The 27,967-nt window shown below is 42.1% G+C and overlaps 1 protein-coding gene across 3 annotated transcripts in view; it reads left to right on the plus strand.

Annotated features, from left to right (window-relative positions):
* The window catches only part of PFKM (phosphofructokinase, muscle), a 56,847-nt gene that overhangs the window by 20,207 nt on the left and 8,673 nt on the right, over positions 1 to 27,967 (plus strand). Inside the window, exons 1-9 of one of the 3 annotated variants that reach the window (XM_072654506.1) lie at positions 8,258 to 8,358; positions 12,449 to 12,541; positions 21,641 to 21,714; positions 22,963 to 23,040; positions 25,508 to 25,697; positions 26,247 to 26,412; positions 27,072 to 27,116; positions 27,592 to 27,700; positions 27,802 to 27,897. In XM_072654506.1, coding sequence (XP_072510607.1) covers positions 12,457 to 12,541; positions 21,641 to 21,714; positions 22,963 to 23,040; positions 25,508 to 25,697; positions 26,247 to 26,412; positions 27,072 to 27,116; positions 27,592 to 27,700; positions 27,802 to 27,897 — 843 coding nt within the window. In that variant the 5' untranslated portion in view covers positions 8,258 to 8,358; positions 12,449 to 12,456. Of the gene's footprint in view, positions 1 to 8,257; positions 8,359 to 12,267; positions 12,352 to 12,448; positions 12,542 to 21,640; positions 21,715 to 22,962; positions 23,041 to 25,507; positions 25,698 to 26,246; positions 26,413 to 27,071; positions 27,117 to 27,591; positions 27,701 to 27,801; positions 27,898 to 27,967 lie in introns of those variants that run through there. The other 2 variants (XM_072654508.1, XM_072654507.1) reach the window with 2 other exon arrangements.

Consider the following 27,967-nt stretch of genomic DNA (forward strand, 5'->3'; position numbering starts at 1 on the left):
ATATTCACACGGACTATCTGTGCCCTATCTGTGGTAGAGCATTCTGAGCTCGTATTGGTCTGATCAGCCACAGTCCTACACACTGAAACTTCACTTTATCATGGTGATAACATTTTGGTCCTCTTTGAGACAAAGAACAACAACCAACCCAGACCCTCATTCTCTGATTCATGGTTCCTGTACCTTTCTAGTCCCTCTATAGTCTCTGTATTCCTCTTGAGATCAAAATTTCTAAGGTACCTATTCTGGGTTCTTCTCTCTGTGCATCTCTGCCACTGCCTTGTAGAGCCTACTTCCCTTTCTCTCTTTTCCATTGGTGCTTCATTCCCAGAAAAATACTAATTCCTTCAGGTGATAGAGAGATACTGCTCCACAACTAGAGCCCTCCCTATATCCTCAATTATTCAGCCTACCAATGACCTTTGCCCTTCCTCTGATCCTTACTCATTTGCTTCAAAATCTCTGGGTACCTGCCTTCCCACTCCCCTAGGCATCATTTCCCTCCAGGACCAAGGTGGAGGGAGTGCTGGTGCATGATTACCTGTTTTCAGATGATTGTGCACTCAGTGCAGCCTCTGAAGCTGAGATGCAACCAAGTATGGATCTATTCTCTATTATTTGTGCTAATTTTGACCTATCAATTAACACCAAGAAAACAGAGGTGCTCCATCAGCCATCACCACATCATCCATATGTGGAACCATTGGTTACAGCAAATGGAGAAGTTTTGAATGATGTGGATAAGTTCACTTACGTTTATGTACTTTTCAGGGATATATACATTGATTATGATGTTGACACATGCATTGCCAGAGCTACCTCAGTGTTTGGGAAAAATTTTGAGAAAAAAAAGGAAAGAAGGAGAGAAGAGGTATTAGATTGACTACCAAACTGAAGGTCTATAGAGACCTTATGCTGACTTCATTGTTGTATGCCTGTGAAAGCTGAACAGTATGCCAGAACCATGCCAGGAAACTGAATTGCTTCTATTTGAATTGGCTTAGGAAGATTCTGAAGATCACCTGGAAGGATAAGATACCAGACACTGAGGTTCTTTCTCAAACTAAACTGCCAAGCATTCAAACTATGCTTCAGAGAGTGCAACTCCAATGGGCTAGCCACGTTGTTCAAATGTAAAATGAATACTTGCCAAAAAGACTATTTTATGGGGGACTCACACAGGACAAGTGTTCACATGGCGGTCAGATGAAGCAATACAGGGACACTCTCAAGGTCTCTCATAAGATCTTTGGAACTGATATGTGACTTGGGAGGCCCTGCCACAGGACTGCTCAACATGGCAGTCCCACATCAGAGAACATTCTGTGCTCTATGAGCAAAGCAGAATTGAAACAACTCAAAGGAAACACAGGATGCACAAATTTAGAGAATTCACCCCAAATGTTCACATGGACTATCTGTGCCTGCTCTGTGGTAGAGCATTCCAAGCTTGTACTGGTCTGATGAGCCATAGTCAGACACACTGAAACTTAACTCTCACATAATGATGTCATTTTTGTCGTCTTCAAGAAAGAAGAACAACAACCAAGCAACCAATCTCCAAGAACTCTAATTCTTTCCCCTACTACCCGCCCCCCCATACCCAACAAGGAAGGACGAGTGGTCTCTCCAAGAACCACATCCCTGCAGACGATACCCAGCATATCCTCTTCACCCTTCACAAAGAAATCTCTTTTCACCCAAAGAAGTCTTCCCCTTCTCCGTCCTCCCTCCTTTTCAATACGTCTTCACCCACTCCTCTACAGGATGTCCTCTTCCTAACAGACCGACAAGTCATATCCCCTTCATTGCTAGCCCCTGACTTGACCAAAGCACACCACACACTGCTCTCTAACCTGCTCCTTCCCTTCTCCCTTCTACACCTCCTCTCAATTTGTTATTTAGTCCCACTGATTCACCACTGATTCCCGTCTAGGCATGCCACAAATTTCAGTCCATGGCTAGGCCTGCCTTTCCACCTTCACTTCTGCTTGACTTCTGCCTTCACCTCTGTTCCCTTGTGTACAATTAGGAAAAAATTGAGAACAGTCTCTTAAGGGTCTTTCTGCTATTTCTCTGTTGCTCTTGGTTTTGCTGTCTTTGGCTGCTGCATTTGTACATCACTCCTGCATTTCTGTTGTCTGGGGTGTTTAAGAAGCAAATAATTTCTTCAGGTCTAGTTTTCTTTCTAAGAGTGTTTCAGATGACTTTTTACTTATTGAACATTCACTTTTTTTTTTGTTTAAGCTCAGATTTGCAGGGTGGGTTATCTCCACTGCTTTCAATATTTCATCCTCTCCTTCATTTTCTACTAGTGCATAATAGTCTTGTTACTTAGTTTTCTTTTGCTTTGTTTTTGAAGGCCTTTCACCTAGTTATTTATGAAATTTGTTGTTTCTCCATGGAATTGTTCAATTTAACTGCTATGTATTTCAGAGTTTGTAGCCTTGGATTATTTTCTGGAACTGTTCTATGGATCCAGAAGTTTTCTTGCATTATTTGCTGCATTTTAATATTCAGGTTTTTTTGACTCAATGTTTTTCTGGGAGACCAACCAATAACCCTTAACTTGATAAAGAAAATAAATTTTATTGGAGAACATGTTTTCTTTTAATGTTTTTGCTTTTAACTTTTCTTCTTCCACATTGTCTTTCACTTTGTGTATCTGCACTCCCAATCAATTGTCCTTTCTTTTGTTTCTTTGATGAGACTTGTTACAGCAGATTCAAAATTTTCTATTCTTCTAATTATTTCTGGTATGCAAGCCATAAGTTCTATTCTCCCAGTTCCTATTTTACTTTAAACCACTTAGGAACAGCATGCTGTGGTTCTGTGATCTCCTCAAAATCTACAGGGTCCTCTGCTTTTGTTTTGCTATATGCTTTGCTATGCCTGAACTTATTTACTAGCTTTGTAGGCCATATTTCCTTTTGCTGTTAATGTTTTCCCTGTTGGTTTATTTATTTATGCTCAAGGACTTTGAGTTTCTTTCTTCCTTAGATCTTTGGTAATTTCAGTCTTTGTTGTTATTGTTATTTTCTCTTTTTGATTACTTTCTGACTCCTTCCCCTTCGATAATGGTTTTCTTGGGGATTGGATCTCATAGTATTTTAGCCTTATTCCACACTGGGCAATTTAGTTCACCAGCTTAAGTCTCAGACTTCAGTGACTTTGGTGGGGGGGTACAAACTGGCCCCAACTGGATGCTGAACCACTTCTCTTAGGCTTAGTGGAGTGCTACACAACTCCACACATACAATGTCTTGTCTTGTTCCCTCTGTTCCTCAGTTCTCTGGTCCAGTGGTATAGAGCCCTGCCATGTTACTACTATCTTTGCCTGGAAAAACTTCTGCCATTTAGAGTTTGGATTTCTGCAGCACTGAGAAGAGGTAAGGGTCAGAGTATAGAGTTGGACTCATTATAAATACAGACACATGTCCTGCCCCATTCTCTCTTTATATTTGTTCCCTGTAGAACTCTTGAAGCACAGATGCTGCTGTGGTGCTGGCTATTATGGGCTCTGGAATTTCTGCAATTTGGAGTTGAGATCCCAAACTGCAAAGCACTAGAAAGAGGGCAGGAGAAGGTTAAGGTATGGAGTTGCATTTTGTGGCTAGCCTATGGGTCAAGTCTATTGCAATTAGGAGCATTGGGTTAAGTAAGGGAGGGGTTACTGAGGGAGTTTAAGTTAGATGTTAGTCCATGGAGTTTTTACCTTCTTTGGGTTCTTGATGTCCTAGCTATACCATGCAGACAGCTGAAATTGTTTTGTCTCTGGTGCATAATTCCTAGTTTAGGAAGTTTGAGAGGTTGTAAGGATCAGGGAAAATATCTAGTTTTCCATCTTGTTGATCACATGACCCAGAAGATCTATTTTAAAATTTTAAATTTATATTCATTCATTAATGATATTGGTCTGTGGTTCTCCTTTTGTGTTCTATCCTTTCCTAGTTTAGATATTGGGACTGTATTTGTCTCATAAAAGAATTCTTATATTTCTTCATTATTTTCCCTTTATCTATGAAAATAAGAGAGATGAAGAATAAGATTTGGTCTCATGGTCAAAGCTACTGAGATGTGAAAGAGAAAGATGTGATCCCAAAGTGTAGGGCCCCAGAGGATAGATCATGGTGGAAGGAGGGAAAAGGCCATTTTCTAACTAAGTAACCATTTAGACCATGGGTGCTTAGATATTTTTTATGTCACTGATCCTTTTGGGTCTAGTGAACCAATACTTTCTCAGAATAATGTTTTTAAGTGCATAAAATAAAAGCCATCAGATTACAAAGAAAACCAATTATATTGAAATGAATATGTATTTTTCCCCATCCATATTCTTGTATTCCCTAAAATCAGTCCATAGGCCTCAGGTTAAAACCCCTGATTTGTAAATAATGGGGATGGAATTGAGAAGGAAAAAAGAAAGTGGGATCAAGAAGGAAGTAGGGATAGGATATGAGGGCTAATGTCTTGGGTATTCCTTTTTATTCATGGAAAATTGGAGGGAGGAGGAACTTGCTCTCTAGGGAGTAAAGAGAACTAGAAGGCAAAGGAGTCTTCCTGGAAAACTTAGAGCAGAAGGACCCTTCCCAGGCACCGCACTCTGCCCTCCCAGAATCTTGGAGCAAGGAATGTGAGTGACAGTTTTCCCTCCTTTGCCATGTCTCTGGGCAGGTTATGCCTAGGGGGAGATTTCAGGACCCTTGTAGCTTAGGCCTTTGTATATTCAATCAACAAACATTTAGTAAGCACCTATCTTGTGCTACATGTAGGGAATAGGATGACAAAAATGAAACAGCCCCTTGTCCCAAGGGGCTTCTATCAGAGGAAATATACACATGAGATGAACATATGTAAAATATATGAGACGAGAAAGATAAACTGAAACCAGATTGTGAAGGGTCTTAAATGCCAAACAGATTGCTTTGAATTTGATCCTATAGGTAATAGTGAGATTCTGGAGATTTTTGGAAAGAGGAAAGATATGGTTAGCCTTGAACATTTGTGGGAAGACCCAAAGGGGAGAGACTGAATTTAGGAATTCACCTATTAGAAGACTATTGCAGTCGTACAGTTGAGAGGTGATTGGACCTGAACTAGAGAGGTGGAGAGAAAAAGATGAATCTTGGGAGACATAGAGAAAGAATTGACCAAACTTGACATCTCATTTGGATATTGGGGGAGAGGGTATGGTAAAGAACAGAGAAGAAGCAAAATGACCCTGAAGTTGTAAATCTCAGTGACTAGAAGGATGTAGGACCTTAAACAAAAAATAGGAAGTAGAAGGAAGATGGATGGGTTTGGGCAGTAAAGATAATGAGTCCTATTTTGAACATGTTGAATTTAAAATGTCCACAGGCCATCCAGTAGTAAATGTCCTATGGGTAGTTGGTAACATAAGACTTTAGTTCCAGAGAGAAATGAGGACAGTAAACGCATACACACAGATACATACATATATGTGTATATACATATATATACATTCATATACATATATGTAGTATATGAAAAATATTTGTAAAGAATGATCATTGAACCCATGAGAACTAATAAAGTTACTAAAAGAGAGGGTATTGAGTGAGAAGAGGGCCCAGGACAAAGGCTTCATGTACAACCATCATTAGGAGGTGGGATATGGATGATAATCTAGCAAAGGAGTCTAAGGAGGGATGAGACAAGTTAAGAGACAACCAAGAAAGACATACTCAAGAAAGAGCGGAGAAAGTATCTAGTAAGAAAGGGTGCTCAGTACTGGCAAATGCTGTGGAGAATTAAAGAATGGTGAGGACTGAGAAAAATCCATTGAACCTAGAGAGTAGAGTTTGTATGTGGATGTATATTTGTACACATGCACCTGGGAATGTGGCAATGTGTGGTTCCAATTAGACATGAGGGGATGTACTGAAATTCCAATAAGGAATGAGCTTAGACCTGAGGAAAACTTTCCAATGGTTAAGGGTGTGAGATATAGAAGGAATTTTTGTCATCTTTGCCGATGCTCTTAAAGAAAAGCAGACATTCCCTCATGTAGGGAAGAACATGCTAGAGACAAAGTGATGGCCTAGAAATGACCTTTTGAAGATTCTTTTAGTCTAGAACTCCTAGGTATGGGTATGATAAAGATGTGGTATAGTAGATAGGGCACCAGACTTGGAGTCAGAAAAATCTGGATTCACATCTCACCTTGGAAACTTCTAGCTATGTGACCCTGGGCCTCTCTGTGCATCATTTTCTTCATCCGTAAAATGAGGAGATTGGACTCAATGACCTCTCAGATCTATGATCCTATACTGCTTTTGGAGGAGGAGGTATAGAAGTGAGTATATCTGTTTGTATGGAAATTAATGCCTTTTCAGTCTCCTTGATGGTAGATGCTTAGGCTTTGATGTCCCTTTATAGTCTAACGATTATAACTATTGCAGGGTTCTATGGGGCCGGGGTACATCCCATTCACCCTCTTCACTAAGGGGTTCTTTTAAGCTCCCTCATTGGATTCAGTTCTAGAGAAGCCTGGCATCTAATGAGAAGATTCCTTTTTCTTTTTGGCTTCTTTCGCACATACTCTGATGTCCCAGGGAAAAATTGCTTGAAGTTTAGGTTTGGCTCATTAAAGTCTCCCCAAAAGGCAGCAGTAGAAAGTTAGTCAATGTACAGTATGAATCAGGTATGGGATAGATGTTTATTTCCTCTCTCCCTTCACTTCCCCCCCTCCCCCCCACAAAGTGCTTAACGTACAAAAGACCCACAGGCACAAATGATCAGAAACTTAAACAAGGAGCAGCAATAACTACAGTTATACTTTCCAGAGAGGTTGAGCCTTAAACTTCAGAATACTAAGGAATTTGCCAGACTGGTGAATAGGTGTTGTTACGTTCTGTCTTGTCCAAACAACTCTCTCCAGCTCCTCCTAGTGGTGGTTTGCTTCTCCAAGACTCCCCCCAAATATGGGCAGCACTGACCATCTACTGAATTAGCTACAGAACTCTCCAGCTCATAAGGTTGCTTCCAACACCCCCATCTTGGGGCTGCTTTTTGATAAGCTGTAATCAGGAAAGGAAACACAAAGCAGAAAAGGCAGTGAGGGGACCTAGGCTCATGTTCACTTAGTTGAGTACCCAACGTTGGAGAAGGGTGGTCCTTCTCCCAGCCCTCAAGAGATAGAACAGTCTTAACATTATGGAAGAGAAGAGAGTGACTGAAGATCAGTCACTGTCACTGTCATTCTCTTAAAGATTCTGTGAGTTAGCAGCTTTTCCTACTCAGCAGCCAATAAAGGGAGTCCTTTAGCCCTTTGGCACACAAACAGCCATGGACTTCATCATCCCCAAACAACCTAAGTGATCAACTACTTACTACACCTGGTAGACCAGAAACAGCTAGAGCAGCTCTCTACTCACCCTTTTGTTCTACACTAGACATCTTCCCCTACTTATTGCTATTTCCTCCAACCCCATATCTGTACTGAGCAGGTGTATTAAATGACACATACACAGGAAAATATTCATTACTTTGATGATGTAATAATGATTTGAGAGCTGAAAGCAAAACAGATGAAGCATAGAAACCTCTTGAGCCTGTATTTCTAGCTCCTCCAAGGATACAACCTTAGGGAAGTAGATAAAAAGTAGATAATTTTTAAAATGACATTTACGTAGCATTTTAAGACTTGCAAAATGATTTACATGTTCTCTTATTTGATCTTCACAATAGACCTGTGAGGTAAGTGCTACAGATAGTTTAACTGTTTTGAATATGGAAACTGAGGGGTGGAGAAAATTGAATGACTTTCCCGAGGTGACATACACAGTAAGTGTCTGAGAAAGTCTTTAAATCCAGGTTTTCCAGACTCCAAATCTAGCATTTTGTTTGCTATGTCATTGCAGCAGGAGGGACTAAAATTATGCCTTAGAAAGAACTTTCTGTCATAGGCAGATGTTGGATCAGACCAGGGAAGAGGGTTGTGCTATCTCGGTTTTGATCATCTTGAATAGGAGAAACCCCTGTCAATCTGAGCTGAGAGAGGGCTGTCCTGCTTATAAACAAGTCAGTATCCTAAATGTATATGCCATTTTCTTCCTGCTAAGTGCAGGTGCTCGTAACTCCCCAAATATTAATAGAGGACCAGAGTCAACTGGAGAGTGAATGAAGACACCGGGCTGGTTCCTTAGAGAGGAAAAAAAAAGGGGAGGAGAGGGCGGAGCAGCCTGGGCAATATTCTCCTTGAGAGAAGGAGAAAGTCTCTTTTCCTTCCCCCTCCCCTTTTGCTTCCACCTGGCTCCGCCCCAACTTCACCACACTCCCCTCCCCCCAAGGACAGTCAGCCGGGCAGCAGCTGCACAGGAAAGCTCAAGTCTACAGGCAAGCTGGGGACCGGGGACTAGCCCAGGGGGAATCAGGACAAGTTAAATGGGGGTGAACTGTATTAGGAGATACGGTGGGGCGAACTGGAGGAAAATGGGAAAGGGAAACAGCGGATGTGGAATGAGAAGCTGGAGGGGAGAAGGGGGATGGGGAGGGACAGACCTGGAGAATCCTAGTCCCTCAGCCAGGCATCCCACTCCTACCTGACTGCTTCACCTGCCAAGAACGGCTCTGCTGTCTAAGGGGCAGGAAAGGGGTGGAGGCTAGTTAGGTAGCCTAGCCCTTGCCCATCTACTCCCCTGCCCTAGCAGTCATCTAAGGACAAGGCAGTGTCCCCTGTAACATGACGCAGTCTCTCTCTGTGTTTTGTTTTTATGTCCACGTGTGCGTGAAGAGTGGGGATGGGAAAGATATATGTATAGATAGATGTATGTCACTGGAGATATTTGGACATGCTAGGGTATGACTGTTTCTCTTAATATATGTATGCATCTATCTGTGCAGATTTGGCGCTTCAGGAGTGCCCATGGATTTTTGTCTTTGTGCGCGTGTCTGTGAGAGTACATTCATTTATCTGTTTGTGTGTGTGATGCACAGATTTCTGATCTGGCACTGACTCGACGTTCCCCTTGTTGTGCTAGGATTCTCTTCCCAGTGAAATCTTAAGGGGGTATGAGACTCTTATGTAGTCACTTCTTTTCTGAAAGGAGAGTGACCAGCTATGGTTAGGCAGGAAGGAACTGGTGAATTCAAATAATGAAAGCTCTTCCCTTCCTTCATTTACACCTTTTTTTTTCTTTATTCTCTTTCCATTCTTTCCAGGATCCTTGAGTGACTGAGGTGTCTCTGTCCATGTGTGAATGAATGTATCTATATGTGTAACTATTTGTTATTGTGGAATACATGTCATATGTATAGAAAAAATAAGGTGTTTCTGTATCTGTGTTTGTATCTATGTATTTGGCTCTGCTCATTCATGTACTAAATAAATTTAAGTGGTTATTATGAGCATGAACTATGCTAGGCATTAAGGAATACAAAAAAATTAAATGACATTCCTTATTCTTGAGGAACTTATAGTGTGGTTGGAAGAAACAAGAAATACACGTGTGAAGTAATTAAATATCAATACAAGGTAGTATGTGATATGGGGAGTAGTATAGATTATAAATAGGAACTGAGAGAAATGAGATCTCAGTAGACTGTGAATACTCCAAGAAAGTTTTTCATCAAAGTGGTTGGGATTGGATTATATCTTAAAGGATTGAAAAGAAGAGGCATTTTCACAAGCACAGACAAAAATGAGAAATGTGGTGGATGGTGGACCAACCTGATTAGTGCTGAGGGTTTGTCCTGGATAACAGCGAAAAATAAGTTTGAAAATCTAGATGGTGGAAGAACTTGATTATCCAACAAAGTAATTTGACTTTGATCATGTAGACAATGGGGGAAAAGCACATTGAAGATATTTGAGCAGTGTAGAGAAGTGATTAAAGTGATGTTTTAAAAATGCTAATCCAGTACAAGTACGTGTGATAAATTGAACACTGGAGAGATTAGAAACAGGGATATCATGTAAGAATTCAGGTAGGAAATTCAGGTTCTATACTGTGTGTTGGAGATACAAAGAAAAAAATGAGACAGTCTCTGCCCTTAATGAGATTATATTCTACGGAAGGAAAGCAAAATGTATGCAGATTATAAATTTAGAGGGGAACAGTAATACCTAGAGAAATCAGAAAGTGTCTCTTTGGGAGATGGAGTTTGAGCTCAGCCTTGAAGGAATTGAAGAATTCTAAGAGGCAGAGGGGAAGAGGGAGAGTGTTCCAGGCATAGAAAGAGCCTCTGCAAAGGCAAAGGAATAGGAGAGATGGGATTTTGAATTTGGAGCAAAATTTGGTTAATTTGGCTGAAATACAGAGTATGGGTCAGTAAAAGCAGTCTGAAATAATAATCGGCTGAAACCAGATTTTGAAGAGCTTTAAATTGCAAACACAAGAGTTTGTATTTTATCCTAGAGACAATAGGGAGAGACTAAAGGTTTGGGGGAAGTATGACATGGTCACTGTGATTGAGGAGTATTGTTCTGGCATCGATGTGGAGACTGGATTGAAGATAGAGACTACTGCAAGGAAAATGTTATGAGGCTGTTGTCATAGTCCAGGTAACAAGTGGTCAGAGCTTGAATTAGGCTCTGTAAGTAGAAAGAAATGAATGGATGCAAGAGAACTTGTAGAAGTAGAATTGACAAGTATATCAGTAAGCACCCCAACATACATGGGGTGGGGGGGCAGGCCTGCTATCACAGGTTCTTAGATCTGCATTTATAAAAGGAAGGGCAACTTTTGAGGGATTAATAGTCACTTTAATGAAACACATATAGCATTCGCCTAGTTCAGGGGGAAAAAGTCAGCACCCTGAACTTCAGAGAAAATATAGAGAACTCAGCAGTCAACAGACATGGTTTCCAACTATCTGACCATAATCAATACATATATCACAATTCAACAGACAGGTCCAACTATCTGACCATAGTTACCAGAGAGCTTCTCAGAGTCTCATCTGGCCAAACACTTCTGGTCAGTAAGTCCCAAAATAAAATTGTACCTCAGAGTCTTTATACTTTTTAGAGCCAGAGGGCATCATATCCCGTGAGAACCAGTACCTTCCCAGGCCTGACTATGAATGGGAAAGATCCTCTTTAATCACATTATTCAGAGGCACTTACAGTGAAACAAAAACAGCAAAAGGTCCTACTTTGCTTGGCCTTACAAGAAGATACCAACGAATTGGATGGGATTGGATTGGAAGTGAAGAAGAATAAAAAATTAAGGATAACTCTGAGGTTGTGAACTTTGGTGACTAGAAGAATGGTGGTATACTCAACCGAAAATTGGGAAGTTTGGAAGAGGTGTAGGCTTGAGGAAAAAGATAGTGAGTTCTATATTCATTTATTAAATTAAAATAAATATGAAATATGAAATGCCCATAGGATATCGAAATGAATGTTCAGTAGGCATATGGTGATTTAGGACTGGAACTCAAAAGAGAGATGAGGGTAGGATATGCAGATTTAGGAAACAGCTGCATGCAGATGGTAGTTGAAACTACAGGAGCTAATAAGATCACCAAAAATGGGATGGTATAGAGAAATAGGAGGGCCGAGGTCAGAGCCCAAGGGTATATCCCCTAGAGGGTGAAGGACTTGGATGATTGCAAAGGAGTATGAGGAATAACGGACAGAAATTACAAGGGGTTCAGAAGTGAGTAGCTGGAAATAGGGAAATAAATGAAGCCAAATATTGTCGTGTATAAAAGACAGGAATAAGATGGAAGAAAATGCCCTATATCCATATTGATGCATATGTTTATAGCATAGGTACGTACAGTCACATGGACAATATGAAAAACTAACCTTGGGTATAGAGAAAACTGAGAGATAGTCAAGAGCTTGAGAGTGAGAATGGGATGTGAAGAAGCATAGAAAGTCTCTTAACCAAGTCACCAGTAACTCACCCCAACTTTAGTGCCTGTTCCTAACCCTAGTCCCAGATTTAACTAAAATCCTGATTCCAGCCCTTCTCCATATTCCTAAAATACAGATTATATTTCCAACTAACACCAGACCTAACCTTGCTACTTTACTAGTTCTTAATTACTCCTCTCCTCTCCTTGCTAAGTTTCCTCGTTTTTCACCCAGCCATCTGTTCCTCCATCTTCCCATGATGATACCTTTAAAAAAGGGAAGAGTCCCTAGAGTTTGTCCCATTTCTTCTTATCCAGTCAGACACCTCCCATTAATTTAGCCCTGTTCTCCAAATAGACCCCAGTTGGAGTGGGAGGGAAGTAGGAGGGATTAGCCCAGGGCTGACATAGCCTTGGGCTGGATTACACTGACATTTCAGCTTGTCACTCTGACAGGGAACAACTCTAGGGCTCTTGTCTCAGGAAAGTTCAAAAAGTTGCCAAGTCATAGAGTCTAGACTCAGTGTAAGAAGTGGAGAGCAGAAAAAAAGGGGCCACCGCTTGTCCTAGCCAGCAGCATAGTGATCCACATTTCTCGTAACTGACCGTTTTTGCCTTCCAGAGTGGACCATGAAGCATGACTCACATCTTGAGGCAAAATCGCTGGGTATTGGCAAAGCCATCGCTGTGCTCACCTCTGGGGGAGATGCCCAAGGTAAGTGAAAGGGCCCTGCTCAATGAAACGTCTGACAGCTGTGATCAATGGGCAAGACCTCATTAGAAACTTCAGACTCCAGAACTGGGCCTCCCTGAAAAGCCACTGTCACATTTAATACCCTCAGTGGATTTGAAACCTAGAAAGTCCCCACACTACTTTTATTTCACTAAATGATTCCTAAACTTCCTTTTAAATTTTTAAACTTTTAAATTTTCAAAAGGTAGAGTAGAGTGTTCCCTGGATTGTTTGGGACTGTAAAGAATGAGGCACCAAGTTTATTTGTCATTAATTCATTAATTTATTCAGTACAAGAAGAAGCAATTGATAAAGGAGGAAGAGGGAGTGGCAGTAATTTGGTAAATGAGAGATAGAAGACAGACACTGAGGTTCCTGGAAGAGCTATCCAGGCCCAGTGGCAACTGAGGCGCTAAGACCTGAGTGGATTCTGTTATGCCCCTGTGTTTTTTAATATTGATAGTTTAAATGTCCTAGGGTTAAACAGGTCAGCTGTCTTAGCCCTAACAAGTTATTTGCCTTCTGCTGCTTCTTCCTCCATGCTTCCTCCCATCTGTTCCTTCCAAATTTGCCCTTCCTTTTTCTGAAGGGTAAAAACAGGACAGAAATAGAAATAGTTAAATAGACTAGGAAGGACCAGAAGGTGGTGGGGAGGTGGGGAGGTGGTGAAGAGAAGAGAAGAAAGAGTCAGCTGGGACAGGGAAGACTTGAGGGGCAGGAAGTTTGGGTGTGGAGCACAAAGGAAGTAGGGAATAAGAGTGGAAGAATTTCCCCTTTTTTCTCCTTGGATTTTCTTGCCTTCTCTAATTCCTAAACTGATAAATAGAAGACAGTCAAAGACATTGGGAGGACCATCCTGTTCAGGCCCTCAAAGAAACTCCTTAGAAGACAGGAGAGAGGCACCTGGTCATTTAGTGAACCCTTATACTAAAAAGCTATATAAAACATTTATTATTTATAAATTTTTTTTGCTTCTCTTCTTACAGAATGTTTTTCGCTACTGTGTATTTGCATTGCCAATCTGTTCTTTTGTCTTTTAGTTTCCTTGGTGAGACTCTCTACTGCAGATTCACATTTTTCTATTCTGCTAATTTGCTGTTCAGGCCATGAACTCTGCTTTTCCTAATTCTCTTTTAAACCATTCAGAAACAGTATGCTGTGGTTCTATGTCATCCTCAAATTCCACAGGATCTTCTGTCTCATCAAGTGCTGGATCATTTATTTTCCTCTGTTTTGCAGCATTTATAAATGCCTTCTTTACTAGATCCAGAAACCAAATTTCCTTCTGCTATTCATATTCCCCATATTGATTTTATCTATTTATGTTCAGGGTCATTGAGTTTTCTTCCTCCTGAGATCTTTGGTAATTTCAGCCTTTCTTTTTATCATTATTTTCCCTTCTTGCTCACTTTCTGACTCCCTCCCCTCTGATAGTTGTATCCCTGGGATGCTGGATGTGTCTTCTCCCACAACAGACAATTCATGGTTCATCTGGTTTTGGTTCCTTGCCTCAAGAGACTTTTGGTAGGACACAATTGACCCTACCTGAATGCTGACTCTTTCCCTCAGGCTTAGTAGAGTGCTTCACAGCACCTTCTCTTCCCTCTATCCCCGTATCCTGTCCTGATGTCCTGTCTCACTTTCTCAGTCCCTCAGTTCTCTGGCCCATCACCAGCTGTTCAGAGAACTACCATGCTGGTGCTATGGGAGTTGATTTCTATAGCTTGGTTCTCCAAGGCTCTGGGAGGAAGGCGGGGTGGGGTACGGTCATGAGTTCTATTTCAAGTGCAGACATGTGTCTTACCCTTTTTCTCTATTCCTCTCCTCTCCTGAAGAGATCATTTACATCACAGAATAGTACTGCTGTGACACTGGCAGCAAGTTTCCATAGCCCCTAGGCACTTGCTACTAACTTCCAGAGCCTGGACCCTGGATCTCCCATAGTACTGGGAAGAGGGAGGAAGGTCTGGGTGGTGAAGTTAGGTTTTGTTTTAAATCTGTATATCAGGTGCACAGCCTCAATGCCAGTAGCATGGTGAGGGGTAGGGGAGATGATGCTGAGTGATGCTGATCTTGAAGTAGGTGTCATTTCATAGGTTTTCTTAAAAACATTTTAGATTCTTAAACCTTGGAGACAGCTGAAGTTGTTTTACTTTGACACATAATTTCTGCTTTGGAAAGGTTTGGGAAGTCGTGGGAATTAGAGAAAATATCTAGGCCTCCATCTTGCTGATCATGTGACCCAGAAGTCCAACTTCACCTAGAATTTTGTTTTGTAGTCTATGTAACAATAGAAAGAAAGAATGAGGATTTCCCTTGGAGAGCTTACAGTTTAATTGGGAGGTATCATACGTACCCAAAACACAGACATAAGACATATATCGTCTAGTAGAAAGCATATACATAGGTTACTCACCCCACTTAGCCAGTCCATTGCCAAGTCTGGTCATTTCTATCTCCACATCTTTCATATACCTCTCCTTTCACTCTCACACTCTCATCACCTCTCACTAGGTCTATCACAATAGCCTTCTCATTGTTCTCTCCGCCTCAGATCTCTCCCCTCTCTTACTTCATCCTCCATTCAGTTGCCAAAATCATTTTCCTAAAGTCTGGGCTAACCACATCACCCCTTATTCAGTCAATGCCAGTGGCTCCCTATTACCTGGAAGATCAAATAGAAAGTCCTTTGTTACTTAGCACAGTTCAGAGCCTGGTCCTTACCTATCTTTCCAGCCTTCTTGCTCTTTCCTTCCCCCAATGCTGATTCCCTTCCAGCTAAGGACAAGACACTCCATCTCCCCTCTGCATGCCTTTACACTGACTGTCCCCCATGCCTGGAATTCCTTCCTCCTCACCTCCAACCCTTAAGATTCCTGACTTCCTTCAAGACTCAGCTTGAACTCTGTCTTCTGTAGGAGGCCTTTCCTGGTCCCCCAGATGCTAGTGACATCCTTTCTGAAGTCACCTTCCATTTATTCTGTATATATATTGCATATACCTAGTTATTTATATGTTGTTTCCCTCATTCAAATGATTGTTGAGGACAAAAATGGCTATTAGTTTGTTTTTTTTTTTTTAACTTTTCTTGGTGTCCTCAGTGCAATGCCTAGCACATGATTGTTTCATAAGTGTTTGTTGACTGACTAATAACAGTGTGGTAGAGGTCTTCTGATTCGTAATCTAGGGTTCTTTCCATTATGCCCTGCTGGGGCTACTTAGAGAAAGGAAGAGAAAAACCTACATAGCAAATTCGTTTCATTCAAGAATAGTATTCCTTCCAACTATAGATTCTGAGTGCCATACTCAGGTGGCTATTTCCTTAAAGACCATTTAGCCCAGGAGTGGGCAACATCTTCCTGAGTCAGGAACTTTCTTAAGGGCAAGAATTGTTTTATATTTGTGTATTTTGCCATAACCTAGTACAGTGTCCTGGAATACAACAGATACACAATATTTATGGAATGGGATGGGTGAGATGCTGTAGTATCACAAAATCTTAAAGGTTGAAAGGTAGCTCAGATGAGAAGTATTTACCACTTTGAGCTGCTGTGAAATCAAATGCTTTGTGAACCATGAAGTACCATCTAAATTTGAGTTATTATTATCATCTAGTCTAGCTACTGGCCTTCTAGACAAAATTTTCCAGGATTCTGTGATGGATACAAAGTTACACCCATTGGTTTATGAATATGTCACTGGGGGCTAAAGAAAGTGAGAGTAAGACTTGGGAAGGCAAAGGGACAGAACAGGGCAGAGGGTCAGAATAAAGCCTAAAGAGGCCCCCAACTGAAATATTAGTCAACAACCATTTATTTAGTGCTTACTCTATACCAGGCATTGTGGTAAAGTGCCAGAGATACAAAGAAAGGCAAAAACAGTCTCTGTTCTCCAGGAGATGACACGCAAAAGCACTTGTGTACACACAAAATATAAAGAAGGTAAACTGGAGGGAATACAATTGAGAGTAAATTGAAAGGCAACTCAAACAGAAGTGGGGCCTGAAAACCACACTGCAGCGGAGCCCTGGGTCTCTTGTATCATGGGTCTAGATTGGAACTAGTATAGTAGCAAAGACAGTATGAGAAAGAGTAAGGTAGAAACAACATATTCTCGTTTGCTCCCCAGAGGTAGATATTCAGTCTCGGGTCAAGATCAGCTCATCCTCAGTGGGCAGGGGTTAGAGGGTGGTATCATGGGAATTATCAGAAACAGACCTTTTGACTCCTTCAGAGCTTATAGGGTCTGTGCTGATACAAGCTCATGGACTTCATCACATCCACTGAAAATGAGAATACAGCCCAGATTGTGACATGCTCACCCCTAAATGTAAGGATCCTGGGATTCTAAATATATTCAATATCAACTTGTCATAGTCTTCCAATTTTCACAAACTGAATATCATTGAGCCTTGTGGAACAAATCATACGTCCAGAAGGGAACTTGAGATCATCTAGTGGTCCAGTCCTCTCCTGGTATGTAATTGACTATTTTATTTTAAAAGAGATTTCAATATTTCTACTAATGTATGTTTACCATATCACTCTGGATGTTCTCTTGGTGTCTAGCTTTAATCATTTCTGTTTCAATTTAGGTTTTTGCCTTGTGGTTTTAGACTTAATCTGGAGAGAAACTAGCCCTCCTTTTTTTTTTTTTCCAAATTCACTGAATTCAGCCTTCTCTGTCCGGTCTTGCCCAGTCTATAATTTTAGCTGCCTGTCTTATTGGGCAGCCCTCACTGAAGCTTCAACTCCTTTGCTCTCTGCCTGACTCATTCTCTGCTATCATTGTCATCTAAATTTGTTGCCGGACCTCTTCCTGGGTAGGCAGTAATTGTAGAATCTGAATTACGTGCCTGTGATGTTCCCTAGAACCCTTTAGGGCTTCTGGCGCAGCTGAAAACTCACGCTGGCTGAGGCCTGTAATCCTATTCCTCTTCTTGCCTCTAATGGACCTGGCAGCTGTTCATGGAGGGTTGTTAAGAGTGATATGGAGCAGCTAAAGAAAGATAGATCAGGACTGCTTAGAGAACAGACCAAGCCAAGGGATTGCAGGGCAGGGGAGGGTATTCCTGGACCTTTACCTTCCAGGCTTTCTTGATATTCATTGCAGAGAAATAGGGCATAAGAGACAGGTTCAGGAAATTGAGGCTATGAAACTTTTGCCAAGAGATATCTCAGTGCAAGAAAGTCCTCTGCTGCAGAAGTGACCCCATTGCCTTGAGGCACAAAGCTGGTCTTCCAAAAGATACTAGCCCTGAGGAGTGCTCCAGGATTGACTCTAGACCTCAACTCTCTTGTCTATTTCTTCTGCACCTGGTTCCCAGGCTGGTAGCAGGTGATAGTATAGTACTCAAAGTGCTGGGATAAGAATTAGGAAATCTGGACTCTGACTCTACCTATGACAGCATACAGCTCTGGTCAAATCTTTGAATCCTCTCCATATCTCATTCTCCCTATTTATATAACTGGTAGAACCACACTTTCCACTCTACCCCAACTCCTGGCACTCCCCCTCCTCTCACTTCCCCACCACTCATCAAAAAATATCCTCTTAATTTATGGAACAGGGAAGGGGCAAGCACATATGATGAGGAAAGATGCTAAGACCCTGTAGAATCAAAGAGAATAGGGAAGAGAATCCTGAATAAACTAGGTGATTTACTTCGAATAATGAAGAAAGTTACTACAGAGCCAGGATTAGATCCCGGGGATCCTGCGTGACCCAGTGAAAGGAAAACTGGATTGGGAATCTGGAAACAAGTTGTATCACTTACTAGTTGTATGACCTTGAACAATTTATTTAACCTGAATCTTTGTTTCTTAAATGGGGACCCCACCTTTTTACCTACTTCACAGGGCTGTTATAAAGATAAAACTAGATAAAATATGTGAAAGTGTTTTTTTAAAAGCTACAGAGTGCTTATATAAATGTAAGGTCTAAATATGATCACCATTATCTCTAGTTTCTTTCCCCAGCCTCCATATGAGGCATTTCCCGCTATATTCCAATGCCCTGGTTTATAGCTCTGGCCTTGGTTCTGATGTTAGAAGATTTAGGATTATTCCTGCAAAGAGCCTTAAGTTCAGACACTTAAGATTGGTTTTTACATAGAGCTACTCCCTTAAATGCCCCCAAACTAACTTTAAAATAAACTGAGTTAAGGGTCCTAGAAAGGTCCTCGTACTCAGGACCAGCCATATTGGCAATTTACCATCCCAAACTGAAGGTTTGGCAGTCTGGATGGGCTGTAACCCCAATCAGGGGCTCAGTGCCATTGCTATAATCTGGGGGAGGGAGGAAACTAGGTTGCAGAAGGAAGCTGAGAGTGCCTCTATTCCTCTAATGAAGAGGTCTGGGGTGGAACTTCAGATGTTTGGATGCAGTTATGGGTATGACAAGTCCAGTTCATTGGTTGTCTGGTGAGAAAAGGGCAGAGATCACATTGGCAGGGCTTGAACCTATGACCAGGAAGATAGTCCTAGATCTCACCAGTGTCCTTGGTGCTAAGAGGGGTTGCTCTTCAAGGGTTGCCTTGTAGCATGCCTCACCACCTAAGGAGGGAGGGGAGTGCAATTTCTGGGCTTCGCAGGAACCCATGATCAGCCCACAAAGAGGGAGGCCCTTAATGGGGCAAAGCCAGGGAAGGAAGAGGCAGTACCCCCTTGTCTGACAGAACCATGCCTTCCTGGAGGTTCCTCAGCCTCCTTGGTCTCAAGTACTTTATCTAGCATTTACACAATGCTTTAAGGTTCACAAAGTGCCTTAAGTATGTTATCTCATTTAATCCCTAAAACAACCCATTTTATGAGAGAACTGAGGCAGAGAGGGGTTAAAACTTGCCCAGAGTCACACAGCTAGTAAATATCAGTCAGGATTTGAACTAAAATCTTCCTGACTCCAAGCCCAGAAATCATTCACTGTTCTGCCTAACTAGTGGTTAGGGTTCTTTGAAATCTTGAACTTTCCTAAGTCATAGAACCTGAGAGAGTGGGGCCTGAAGGGGAGGAGGTGGGTTGGGGTGAGATTTGGACTGGGATGTACCCAGGAAAGATTGAGGGGCCCCCTCCACTTAATCCTCAACCACTGCTCAGGAAGATCTGCTCTCCTTCCAAAAAGCCACATTTCAACATCTTGGCTGAACAAGTATTGGACTAGGAGTTAGGAGACCTGGGCTCTAATTTCTACTTTGACACTCATTTTAGATCTCAAAGATCTCTAGCAGCTGTAACAGTCTATGAGTCTCTAACATTTGACTGCCATTTGGCTCCGGCTCAGCTCAGCCTGTTTCAGCAAAAGTTTGAGTGACCTTTGCTGTTTGGGCAAAGTCTTTGGGCAAATCCTTTCCCCTTTCTTGGTCCTCACTTTCCTCCTCCATAAAATGAAGACATTGAAATAGATGATGTGTAAAAGCCTTTGCAGTTCAAATTTTATATTTCATGGGGAGAGGAGTAGCTTTCAGCTCTCTTGGCTAAATGGATTTACCAACACCACCCCACCCCCATCCTCCTAATCAAACTTTGTGGATTCCAGATGTGAGCAAACACCTGACCTTAGCTCCTGGTTACCAAGAACAATCAGTTTAAATAGAAAGTTACCAGATGGCCTGATTCCCAGGGGGGAAGTGAGGGATGGGCAGCCTCTCAGTACTGGCCTCATGGTGTCCAAGGATTTATAACTCTCCTTACAGGGCAATATCCAACCCCTTCTCCCCAACTTTAGGGTGTGTTTCATGTCGTTTACCATGAATTTGTGTTCAAGTAGCTCTTCTGCATCAGGATCAATGAATCACCCAAGAGTTTGCTAAATTAACAATCCTTTTACTAAAAACATATTCCATATTGCTTCTCAGCCAATAGCAGTTTCCAAGTAATTTAAAAGCAGTTTAGGAATGACAAAAACAGATAAAAATATTCAGCAAGGTGATAAAAATCAGTCAGCAAGGAGTTTCCTTGGGGTTTTAGGAGTTCCCCACCAAAAACCTAAAAACTGCTTTTCTACTTTGCCTTTCCAAAAGGCTTATGTATGGCTAGGCCACCTCAATCCACCTAGGGGAAAGGTTAACCCAAACTACCCTAGGTCTGCACAGTAACTTCCCTTATTCAAAACAGCCCCCAGTTCCATGTTGTAGTAGTGTGGGGAATTAACTCATACCTCCCCAGTTCTATCAATAGAGTGGTTTGTGGTGCTTGCCCTCTACTTTGAGCTTTGCTCATTCCTATGTCTACCCAAGTTCTTGTCTTCAAAACTTTTCTAGATCTGGAATTCACATTGGTTCTTACTTTGCTTGGTCATGCTATACCCATCCTAATCTACTGATTGCTTTGCTGTGACCCTGAACTTCTTTTCTTTCTTTCTTTCTTTTTTTAAAAAGCATCTGGAATTATTGAATATCTTCTGAGAAGTTTCCAGAATGTATTCCCTCTCTTTACATATTTTGAGTGAGTTTTTAATGCTATGACTTAGGCTTGTGATATCATGAGGTTTGCAACTCATTCTTCTCCAGATGGGATATGATGACATGAGTTGTTATCAAGATTTAGGTGGTACTCAATAAATATTTGTTGATTGAGTGACTGACTGTTGGAACCCAGGGAGAGAGAATGAAATAGACTCAGTCACAGCTCTTTGACGAGTATAAGGAAGGGTAGATTGTGGAATGCCTGGTTTATGACCCCTCTTTCTACTCCCTTTTGGCCACACACAACTGTATGTGGGTAGAGGTCCTGGAAGAAGCAGGTTAGGCTAACAACAGGGACCTGACCTTTCAAGCAATCCACTAAGGATCTATAAATCAAAATGTTTAGGACTGGTGTAGAAGGCAGACCAAATTGTCTATGCTTCACAAAGAGATTTTAGGAAGGGACTGTGTCTCTAATAACTTTGAAATGAAAGAGGGAGAAATGGATCTTTTTCATGGGTTTAGATGAAAATGGCATTCCAGACTTAGGGAATATAGCTTGCAGGAAAATATCATCTTCCTTTTCCTGGAACCTGGATGAGTTTTACTCCTATTCTCCCCTTCTACCACTCCCTTATTCCATGTTTTCTCCTGATTTCTCTCCTTCCTTTTCTACACAGGTATGAATGCTGCTGTCCGAGCTGTGGTACGTGTTGGACTCTTCACTGGAGCAAGGGTTTTCTTTGTCCATGAGGTGGGTAACCTGCTCTCTATCATTCCCTTTCTATTCTGTTCTCTCCTCAGTCTGATGCTCTCTACTTCCTATCACTAAGGATAGAAAAAATATTATGGAATATTTCTCTTCCCCCCTCCACCAAATTTTCCATTTCTTCCCTTTCCTCTCCTCTTGAAGTCAATTAAACTGTCCCTGACATAGCACCCCCACTCCTGACCTTTCTTTTATGACACTTTCCTTCTCAGGCCAGTTCTTTCTAGCCTGATAGACAAGATGATGGGGCCATCCTTCCTAAGAGTTCCAGGGAATAGAATGAAGAGATATATTTGCCAGCATCTCCATAGGCACTTGTTCTTGCTTCTTCATCAGAGGGGGAAGTGAGATAAAAGAGTTGAGGTGAGATGGTCCATAACACAGTAAGCCGAGTGTATCTAGGAATAGACCTAAGGCAACCTGAGAGTTAAATAAAATTTTTCTCAGGATGGGAGAAATTTTACTGGCTAGTTCTCCAACTTCTCCATCTTCTTCACAGCTCAGATCCTAATCCTGAGGTATAAGCCTGTCCTTTTCGGCTCCCTTCTCCATTTAGTTTCCCCTCTATTACTACCTTCATGCCCCTTATTCCCCTTTGGATGGGTCTGTTTGCCCTTTTATACTCTAGTCTTCCATTCCTTCATCCTCTCTAATTGTCCAGGAAGACCCTGGCTACCCATGTGCTTTAAACACTGTAAAATAAGGGATAAGGTGGGAGATTAAGATTTGAAAGATAGGATTTGCTGTTAAATATGGCAGGATATTGAGTAAGTTAGGCTGGGGCATGCCTTTCTTGAGGAACAAGGGAAAGAACAGAGAAGCTCTTCAGTCTACATGGACTAAGGGCAAGAGTTCTTTTGCCCCCAGTCAGAAACTAAGTAGAGTAACTTAAGAGGACACAGACTTAAGACCCCACAGATGATTCCCCATGGGCTTGATTCTTAGGGGCTTTGGTAACTTAGAACTTGAAATTAGACCTAGCTCTTTCCTAAGAATTCAATCAGGCTTGGAAGAGGAAGGGAAAATGGAGTAAGAGTTGAATGAATACAATGATTTGTGTGATACAATGGAAAGCATGCTGGATTTGAAGTCAGGGAACATGAATCTTTGGTCTTTATTATCTTGTGACTTTGGGTGATTTGCTTAAGCTCTCTGAACCTCAGTTTCCTAATGTGCAAAATGAATGGGTTGTACTATCTGACCTCTAAATCTATGATCTTCTGTATTCTACAGGGTTATCAAGGTCTGGTAGATGGTGGAGATAACATCAGAGAGGCCAACTGGGAAAGTGTTTCCATGATTGTCCAGCTGGTATGTTCCAGGAGACCTATAGCCAGTGTTTCCTTTGTCCCTGGCTCCCTACACTTTGGCTTGAGTCTAAATTCTCATTCAAGCTCTACTACCCAGTAGTTAGATGTGGAAAGTTTCAAGGACAGAAAAGGGGCAGCATTTTCTACTTTGTTTTTTATGCTTTGGAAGTTCATTTTGTTTTTCTGGTATGAGGATGGTCATGCGACATTCCCTAAGATAGTCTGATCTTTTTGAGAAAGGTCATAGGCAGGAATCTGGGAGTTGGCATATAAACAGAATCTGTTTTGGGATTGTGGAGAAGGTCTGGGTCTGAAAATAACCTGATTGGAGAGTAGGAGTCAGATCCAGTAGCAGAGCCAAAGCCTGTAGGCTAACCATGTGATAGAGATTAGGTTTCAGAGAAGAAAGTTTGGGGCAGGGTAAAGGGAGATTAGGAGGCATTACAAGGGTAATAGCTCAGATAGCCCTTCAGAGAACTTCTAAAAATTTACTAGGTCTCAAAAAAAAAAAAAATTCACTTTTCTACCATACTCAGAATGGCCTCTGCTCAGATTGCTGCCTCTTTTAGGCATATTAGGTGTCTCCCTCTCCCCCCAATGCCATGTATTTATTGACAGCCAGCACAGCAATAATATTCATTCCTGTGTTATGAATTACAGAAATAATAATGATAACTTGCATTTTTTGGCACTTTACTATTAACAAAATGTTGTCTTTATTACAACCCTGTGAGTTAGGCTTCTCAAGTCCAATTATTCTCAATTTACAGATGAGGAAACTGTGGCCCAGAGAGATTAACAGATTTGCTCTCCAGTCATCCAGCCAGTAAAAGTCACAGTCAGAACTGAAGAAAGCAGTAGATAGATGTACCCACCTACCCCCTGTCTGTGTCCTTCCCCAGTTCCCTCCTCTTTCAAAACAGGGAGCAGCTTTGTTATGGCTAATTAAGCCCTTCCCCAGGGCTTGGTGTCTGCCTATGTCTGTTCTTAGGGTTCTCCCAGATGGCTTTCTTCTACACAACACTCTGAGGATGGGACAGAGAGACTAAAAATTTTCTGACATCAGTAATGCTTCAGAATTGATGAAGCCCTTGCAATCCCCACATGCCTACACTCTCCCTAGAAGTATCCATGGCACTCTGAGGCTCCAGGAGGGTTTCCAGAGTCAGAGGTATCTTCATCTCTGCCTGAACCTGGACACTGTAGCTACTGTTCCTGGTACCTAGTATTTTCTTTTGGATTGAAGGGATGAGGAACAGAATCTGGTATGAATGGGAGGTAGTGGGATGGGGGAGGTCACGTAAGAGTCAAAAAAGCCCCTGAAATTCCAACAACAGTGACCTTCCCAATGAAGTTTAGGTTTGATCCTGTGATAGATACCAGGTTACTAAGAAAAATCTGCTACTCCCTCCACCTAGCCTTAGGAAGCTTCAAGAAATTCAGATACACTATAAGTCCCCACGTCTGGGAGGGAGAATCAACTTTCTAATAAGACTTTGCACCAGGGGACAGCCTGATGGTATCTTCCTAGTACACACACACACACACACACACACACACACACACACACACACACACACACATACACACACACACACACAAACACACAAACTCACACATACATACCTACCTTCTTTCTGCAGGAACAGATTCAAGTTAATAATTTAATTTTAAAAACACTTCTTAAGTACCTACAGTGTGCCAGGTACTGATCTAGATACAAAACTGAAAATGAAAAAGTCCCTGTTCTTTAGGAGCTTAAGTTCTATTGGGAAGATACAAGACACAACAAAATAAAAACTAAATAAATTCAGAATAACTTAATTATGGCTCAGCAGCACCAACAATTAGGAGAATCAGGAAAGGTTCCTTGTAGGAGGCAACCCTTCAGCAGAGCACACAAGGGAGCTGGGTGGGAAGGAAATGGGGGAGCTCTAAGAGGCTGAGCTGAGCAAGGAGAGCAGCCCATGCTTGGAGGCAGCAGGTGGACTATGGTGTGTGGGGATCAGCAGGTACATCTGGAGAGACAGGCTGGAGCTCTTTAAATGCCAAACAGAGAAAGCTGCATTTTATCCTAGGACAGGAGTTCTTGACCTTTTGTACTATCCTATGACTATCCTATGGCAATCTGGTGAAGCCTATGAACTCCTCAGAATCATGTTTTTAAATCTATAAATATATTAGATGATAAAGAAAACCAATTCTATTGAAACACAGTTTTCAAAATATTTCTTAAAAAAAAAGTTCACAGACTTCAAGTTAAGAACCCCTGTTCCAGAAGCACTGAGCTATTAGAACTTTTTAAACAGGGCAGTGACATGATCAGAAAGATGGTGGGAGACTCAGAGATGGTAGTGGGGCCATCATTCGCTGTAGATCCACTGAAGAGTTGGGCTTAGGACTGGCCCAGTAGAACGTATCACTCTAGCAATATCATCTAGGAGGCTAACTAATGATCCTCCCCACAGGGAGGCACAGTAATAGGTAGCGCCCGGTGCACAGATTTCTACGAACGTCCAGGCCGACTTCAAGCTGCCTGCAATCTTGTGAAACTTGGGATTACCAATTTATGTGTTATTGGGGGTGATGGCAGCCTCACTGGAGCAAATACTTTCCGTGCTGAATGGAGTAGCCTGTTGGCTGAATTACAGAAAGAAGGTGAGACGCTCCTGCCATTGATTAGTCACTAGACTCTAGTGCCACTCTCCTCTCCCTATCCTACCTCTACCCCTCCACCATCTTGCTGATTCTTTCAGCTCTCCTCAAGAACTTGATTTTGCAACTGGAAAAGTACACCTAGAAGTTGTTGTTTAGTCATTTAGTCATGTCCAACTCTACATGACTCCACGGACCTGGTCTATGGAGTTTTCTTAGCAAAGATACTTGAATGGTTTGCCACTTCCTTCTCCAATGTGTTCCCATTTTACATATTAGAAACTGAGACAAATAGGAGTTAAGTGACTTGCCCTGGGTCATAGTAAGTGAGGCTGGATTTGAGCTCAGATATTCCTGATTTCAGGCCCACTGTTCTATCCACTACACAGTATCGTCTAGCAGTAAGAAACAGTGAATGTTCCTTTCTGTGCCCTGACTTCTTTTTCACTGCCCACTCTTGGGGTTGTAGTTCCTTCCCTTTTCATTATGGATTTCACAAGTCTTAGTACCTAATGTGTAACTGTGGCTTTTGGTCTGCTTCCTACCTGGAAGGCAAGATCACAGAAGAAGAAGTGAATAAATCCAGCTACCTGAATATTGTGGGCTTGGTTGGCTCCATCGACAATGACTTCTGCGGCACAGACATGACCATTGGTACTGATTCCGCCCTACACCGTATCATAGAGATTGTGGATGCTATCACCACCACAGCCCAAAGGTGGGAGAAGGGCTAAGAGCTAGGAGATGTGGCAGGGTGGAGGCTTGAAACGGGCTGCTTAACTGCAATGACTTTAACAATTACGTTCTAAGACTGGGATAGTTTTTGGACTAAACTTCACCAAAATGACCTTCTGTTTCACTAAATGCAAGCTTAACATTTGTCAGTGAATTCAGGACTTCCAAGCTATACCTTGAATGTGCAACCTCGTTGCTTCCAGAGCCCATGTGAACCCTTCTAGGGCTAAGTCAGTGCCAAAGAGCCCCAATATCCCTCCCCTACTTCGTCCCACCAAAGTAGATTTTGATGTACTTCCTAGAGATTCAGGAAGATTTTTTTTCAGTCTACTCCTTCTTTTTCTTCCCTTCTACCCTCTAACTGATTTGGTGTATGATGGATCGTGTATTCTGTCTTAGAGCTGACCCCTCTCCCCACTAGTTTCCCTCAGGCTAGGAAGGATGCCTTAGTTCTGAAGGATACCATCAATGAAATGAAGTGGTTTTCTGAAATTTTGGAATCCAGAAATCCAATCTGGATCGCTGGGTCCACTGCAATATAGTTTCTCCAGGGTCCCAGAGGGCAGGTTGGAGGGCCTACCAGTGATATCCAGGTCTCAGTGATCAAAATTCCTGAACTCCTCCCACATTCATCTTTTGCAGTCACCAGAGGACTTTTGTATTGGAGGTGATGGGCCGGCACTGTGGGTAAGAGCTCCATCCTAATCCATTCACCCCCATGGACTCAGGACTCTGCACTACATTCTCATTCCCATATCTAACAGAGCTACCACTGCAACCCCCTCCTTCTAGAGTGGCTGTAGGGGACAGGGGTTGGACAGATACTCTGAAGGGTTTTACAGAAGCACTGCAACTCAGGACCTCATGCTGCTCATCCCATACTCACTGAGGTTGGAGGGTGACTGGATTGCATTTTCCTGGACATTCCTTTGGAGATGGAATTAGAGTAGAAGATACCCTCAACCTTACCACCTCATATTACTTATGGAAACCACAGACCTCTTTCCAGTTTAGAATATATAATTGATTACAGTGTGGGGGATGTCTTTAGAGGACAGAATATTTGTACCTGGAATGGGAACAAGGTAGCATCTGGTCAGGTGCAGGACACTGGCTGGGTGGAGACATTTATAGAGTGAGGCTTCTTTGGTTCTCACCCCAGATATCTCGCCCTGATCACCTCTATTGCCTGTGGAGCTGACTGGGTTTTTGTTCCTGAGTGTCCACCAGAGGATAATTGGGAGGATCATCTTTGCCGCCGACTCACTGAGGTAAAGACTCCCTATATATGTTTCTCATTGTTATTCCTAACAACTATTCTTGTTCTGCTGACCTGTCCTTATCCCTCTGACCATCTCCTATTCTTGGCCAGACAAGGTGCCGTGGTTCCCGCCTCAACATCATCATTGTGGCTGAAGGAGCAATTGACAGGCATGGGAAACCCATCTCATCTGAGAACATCAAGGATGTTAGTGGCTGGAGGCAGAGAGTCCTCAGTTAATACACCTAACCCATCCCCACAGCTCCTTCCATACAGA

This window comes from Notamacropus eugenii, chromosome 3 (genome assembly GCF_028372415.1).
Source record: "Notamacropus eugenii isolate mMacEug1 chromosome 3, mMacEug1.pri_v2, whole genome shotgun sequence".
In the NCBI taxonomy this organism is placed as follows: domain Eukaryota; kingdom Metazoa; phylum Chordata; class Mammalia; order Diprotodontia; family Macropodidae; genus Notamacropus; species Notamacropus eugenii.